The following is a 6,000-nucleotide window of genomic DNA, read 5'->3' as shown; positions in this document are numbered from 1 at the left end:
TTTTTTTATGATTATTTTCAGTTCATATATAACTCTTTTTCCAAATATGTCTTTACTTATGGCTGTCCTTGCTCTTTATTTTCACGAATTATTAGGCCAGCAGACACTGGCCAAGTTGCAAACATTTACATTAGTTCCATCCAAACTTACCTGTACATTTCCTTTTAAAATCCAGCTCAACCTTTTAAAATCTCTTTAATTCCAGACCACGATCATACAAGTGCTTTCCTATGGTTTATACATTCCTTCGAAAATATTTTTTTGGGTATCTACTACATGCCAGATACTTTCCTAGGCAGGAAAGTTATGCAGACGTGAACAAAACAAAGTAAGACAAAAATCCCCTGCCCTCGAGTGGGTGACTCATTTAATACAAAAGATAAAATTATGTGCCATGTTGGATAACTTTAAGTCTAGGGATTAAAAACTATTTAACAGTAAAATAAGGAAATTTCAGAAGTACTGGGGGAACATGTGGGACCTACTCAATTTGGAGGTGAACCTTTTAAAACACTGTGAATAGGGCTGTCTGATTCTCCCTTTGGTTTTTATCTGGACAACAGATTTGCAAATAAATCAATACCATGCACGAGGTAATAAAACTGTTAAAAGCTATTTAAGACCATGGAATATCACTGAGCCATCAAAAAGAATGAAATCTCACCATTTGCAACAATGTGGATGGAACTAGAGGGTATTATGCTAAATGAACTAAGTCAGGCAGAGAAAGACAAATACCAGATAATTTCACTCACATGTGGAATTTAAGAAACAAAACAGATGAACATAGGGGAAGGGAAGGGAAAATAAGATGGAAATAGAGAGGGAGACAAACCATAAGAGATACTGAACTTTAGGAAACAAACTGAGGGCTGCTGGAGGGGAGTGGGTGCAGGGGAATGAGGTAAGTGGGAGATGGGCATTAAGGAGGGCATGTGATGTAAGGAGTACTGGGTGTTATGTGCAACTGATCAATCACTAAGTTCTACCCCTGAAACTAATAATACACTATGTGTTAACTAACTTGAATTTAAATATAGAATTTTTAAAAAAGCCTTTTAAGAACAACACTCCTTTTATCACCTTTGGAAGCTACTTATCAACCAGGTCCCATTTTCATCTAAAAAAAAAAACTTGCTTTAAATATTCTAAAAGGTATTACTTTGTCATAATGAACTGTAACTACTTTCTGCATCCCACTTGAAAGTGACTGCTTGTATGTAAATACCAGCACAACTCATGTCCTTTCAGCACACCAGCCTTCCTTCAGTCTTGATAAGTGACATTCTCCCATGTTACATGTCAGCTTGTCTTAACTGCAAATTACATCATCGAGGCACAAGCAAGGGAAGGTAAGAATACATCAGGGAACTTAAATATAAACTTCACATTATTTAGAATTGAGCTAAGTCCACACAACAAAAACTCTACAACATGGGAGGGTGAAGAAAATGAAAACATTTCCAAAGGTATTTATTGAGAAACAGTAAAGATGTACATATTTTTACAAGCTTTTAATATTAATTTACATTTCTTTAAATTATGTAGGCCCCGATAATCTATACTTTACTAATACATAACAGAAACCCTTGACTTTAACTGTGAGATTTCCATAATGCTACCATAGTTAGGAGTCAAAATGCAACTTTGGCTCATGATGCTTGGATTTATTTTTGAAGGAAATACTAAATGCCATATTCACTGAGAACATAGGCTCATCATAAACAAATGTACTTAAAAAGAAAAAAAAACAACTTCAAACTGGAGTATGCTGTTGACACTATTTTGAATCTTAGCTTATCAAGACTAAGGAAAAACATTTTTTAGAGTTATCCACTTTTTTGTGTTCAAACTGCATAATTCTAAAATAATTTTTTTTTTGCCTCTGAATTTGATTTACAAGTTTTTGTAGGGGTAAAGTGACTTTGTCTTGTATGCTATGATATTGTAGCCAGGCCACCGACTCTGATATTTTTCAGGTACAATACAAGGTGGTTACCTTTCCTAGTGACTTACCAAGTTTGTCCATGAAGCAGCCAAACACTCATTTCAGTGACAGAACATTTTTCAAACTGGTTTATAATAAGGCACAATGTTCTATGTCAACAGAAACTGGGAACTGCCAAACAGGTTGTTCTCTTTGCTTGCTGGCTTATTTGTGTGTGTGTGTGTGTGTGTGTGTGTGTGTGTGTGTTTTCAGACCAGAAAAGAAGAGGATCTCTGTTCCTCACACAGGAAGGATAGGGTTCTAGTCTGCGCATGCTCCAAGTCACAGGCCAGCCGTGAGGTCGCCATTTGGGCCTGAGCCACTGTTGTCTGTTGGCTAACCCAGCACTGAGGCTCTATGCTGGCAGCCTCTTCTGAACGCACGATCAAGGGAGAAAATATAGGTGAGCAATAGCACTGGGTGATGTAACTGGCAACCCTTCTTCACCTGTGAAGGGGTATTCTTTTCTGTACCTGCAGGTTTAGCAGCATTTATAAGCCTTGCTCATTTGACATGAAAAGGATTAAAAATCTAGATGTAATGCCACAGTTCTATCATTTAAGGAAACTGGCTATACAGATAATATTGTTGTATTCACAGTAATAAATATTTAAGGTTTTAGTGCACAAAACGTAATCACTAATGATCAGTGCAGGTCTTTGATTTTTTTCAATTGCTATTTTCAAGCTGAAGGCCAATAAAAATGTAAGATTATTCTTATTATTAATAGCATTATCATCATTATTAAAAGTATTGCAACTTTAATTTGTCTGCACCAGTAGTTGGGGAAGAGAGAGCCAAAAGTTATTCAATTTAAAGAATAGGTTTAAGGTTTGTGTGATAAAATCACAGTCTCAAAATCTGCAAAACTGGATCTCAAGCTCTTTCTGCCCAATGTAAATATGGCCTTAGCATTCAGAAAAGAAAGACAGGTTTACAGCCTGGAAAATAAAACCATATTTCCACAGTGAATGTTGTGATCAGTGTGCAAAGCACACTGAGCAGGAGCCACTGAAGCCTCAGAGGATGAGCTATCATGGACCAGCCTCTGGTTACAGGTGCTGCCTATTAGCTGGACTTCAGGTTCCACATTATGACATTTTAAACACAGAAGTGCAGGGGTGCAGACACCATTAAAACACTCCTAGATCTTGAAGTCTTAAGTTTCCACAAGGGAAATCATGTCATACAAAATGACAGGAGAACCTGTATCATGTTCCTAACATGGGCTACACACCAAGAAAAAAACACACATGCACACACAATGATGACAGGTTCTCCTTGCAATGAATGCAGGCCATTGTGCAGGAACAGGGTAGGCAGAAACTAAGGTGTATGGGTCTCTAAGGGAGAGACCTTGGATTGACGCATTAAGATGGAGAACCAGATACTATTTCACTGTTGAAATTTTAGTACTGCTGCCAAGATCTGGTTCACTTGCCAATTTATTTTATGACGATATTCTAGGTAAAATTTTCATTGTTTCACTCCTTTCTTTAGAAGCCATCTGGGGCATTCGCCTTCCACCACTGATGACATTTCATTTTTGCAATGGCATTGGGAATGAATGCCTTAGCTTTACTTTCAGCCATCTTCACTCAATGTGAATTTCAAGCCATGTCCATGGAATAGCCTAAGAAAGTCTGGGTGCTATTTGCCTATGATTTTAATGAGACTATTTTCCTCTACACAACTTACACATATCAAAAAGTCAAACTCAAAATAGTGTAAGTAGTCATGAATATGGCTCTTAGTTTTCTCCAGAAGAACTATAGAAAGGGGTACTCGAGACTTCACGATACATCTCACTTTCTAAGTAAAGGTCCCACAGTCTTTCCCAAACCTTCTGCTTATGGTTGGATGCATAAATAGTTGCCTCATATAATTATTGGAATTATTAAGAACCCAAATAAAACACAAACTTTATTATCATTGTTTTCTTATTGCAACAGTTTCTTGCTGATGCAGTATTAAGATCTGATACCTTGAATTTTAAATTTGGTCATCTTAAGAATGATCACAAAGGTTTTTTGTTTTTCATTATCTACAGAAATTTTAACCAAAGTTACATTGTAACACACAAACGCTGTCTTGTCTTTAAGGCACAACACATCAGTATGAACATTCTGTTTGCCAAACTTAAAAAAGAGACATTATTAGACTCCCACTGCCCACCCACTTCCCTCCCCAACAAATGAAAGAAAAATTGCATCCACTTTCAAAGTCAGCTGCTAATAAAGTCACAGTAAATTATTTTCATCAATAATTTACACAAATTACAGGTCTAGATAGGATTGTCCTTATACAGTCTGAGTGCATTCCAATTCAGATTTTCTGGGCTAGGTAGGCTAAAGTCAGATTCAAACCTCAGGGCTGAGAAGATATCCCATTTTGAGGAATGTTGTTGAACACCACCTTGTCAGACGGAGCATGTGTTGGTGCTTTGCCAGGGTAAGAGTTCTTTGCTAAAGCTGTTAATTCCAGTTAGGACTCATTCGGTGTGTACTAGCAACCTCCACAGATTTTTTTTAAAACCATTAAAGTATTGTAAATATAAGACCATAGAGCTTCCTTTCTGTAGCACTAAAGTTTAATTCCATTCAGCAATCTGAATTCTTCATTCTGGAATTTTCATTCCAAATATGATTTCATCCTTTAAGACAATTTATATGTGTAAAGCCAGAGGCATTGAATCACACATAAAAATTCAGTGTACTTGAAATATATAAAAAAAATGGATCTTCAGCTAGAGAACACCGTTACAAATACTCTAATTCCAGTGCTTGATGCAGGGCCAAGAGGTCTGAGTGACTTGATATCCTCCAGAAGGGCATGTTGTGCTGTGTGTTGACAGAGGGAGGGACAGAGGAGAGAGGGGGAAGGAATGGAGAGAAATCATAACTATTGTCTCAATGAAGCAGCAGTACACACGTGTGGTTCACCCACGTTCAAGTGAGGGAATTCAAGGAAGGCATGATCATATCTGAAGGCTTGGTAGCATCAATATCATATGGTCAAAATAATAGAGAAATAGATCTGAACTGGATTTTAATGTTTATAAAAGCAAATACTGAGATTTCTTAAGTACTTTAATATTTATTCAGGAAAATCACAGCCAACATCAGCATCTGGGGAAGCAAGTTGAGCATCGAAATCCTCCATGGCTGATGGAAAGCAATTTTTAACCACAGTACTCCTCAGGGTTCACATCTCAGTTAGAAACAAAAATTTTAAAATGATAAACTTCGTAAGTCCAAGGCTTTTGTCTCTATGAGGGGAAGAGGGTAAATTCCTTTCTATGTAAAAAATAATTTGAAGCTGAACTATATAAGGTAGAAAACAATGGGGGGATGGTCAACCTTCTTCCTTGTCTGGAGTAAGTTATAACTTAAGCTAGTAGCATTGACTTACATCACTGGTGTGGGACTGAAAGCACTCCAGTATCCATTTACAATAGGGGTGATAATGTACCAAAGGGGACAAAAAGTGGCCTCTTGTGTGGAAAAATATTCTTAGACATTACAATGGTTTCAGCCTCTCCAAAGATATACCAAGATATGGTTAAGTTTCACAAAAAAAGTGTGATTAGGAAAAAAAATGTCTAAAAATACTCCATTAAGGACAATATTGAAAAAAAGAAATAATGCATAATAGCAATTAAAACTAAAGCATTACTTGTACGTTTGAGCTCATGGCATCTTGTAGAATACATGTGTATGGAATATCTATCTATATAATGGAAATACATATATATATGTATAACATGGGAAATGCATTTCATTATATAAGTTAAAATGATCATCACTATTGTTACGATTCTTTGCTGTCCAATATGGTAGCCAGCAGCCCCACGTGTCTATTGAGCACTTGAAATGTGGCAAGTCCTGTTCAAAATGCATACTGAACTTCAAAGACTTGGAATGTAAACATCACATTAGTAATTATTATGTTTATTAGGTGTTGAGACAATAATATTTTAGGTATATCAGGTTAAAATATATTACTAAAATTAA

The 6,000-nt window shown here is 36.4% G+C and overlaps 1 protein-coding gene across 10 annotated transcripts in view; it reads right to left on the bottom strand.

Moving 5' to 3' along the window:
* Nucleotides 1–1,457: 1,457 nt before the first annotated feature.
* Nucleotides 1,458–6,000, bottom strand: part of EYA4 (EYA transcriptional coactivator and phosphatase 4) — a 302,278-nt gene continuing 297,735 nt past the window's right edge. For all 10 annotated transcript variants that reach the window (XM_055324740.1, XM_055324738.1, XM_055324737.1 and 7 more), the window contains one exon: nt 1,458–4,827. In XM_055324740.1, the coding sequence (XP_055180715.1) occupies nt 4,747–4,827 (81 nt within the window). In that variant the 3' untranslated portion in view covers nt 1,458–4,746. The remainder of the gene's footprint in view (nt 4,828–6,000) is intronic.

Source organism: Nyctereutes procyonoides, unplaced genomic scaffold, assembly GCF_905146905.1.
Source record: "Nyctereutes procyonoides isolate TBG_1078 unplaced genomic scaffold, NYPRO_anot_genome, whole genome shotgun sequence".
NCBI classification, from domain to species: Eukaryota; Metazoa; Chordata; class Mammalia; order Carnivora; family Canidae; genus Nyctereutes; species Nyctereutes procyonoides.
Note: the sequence above shows the minus strand (reverse complement) of the source record. Positions and strands in the feature narration are given on the sequence as shown.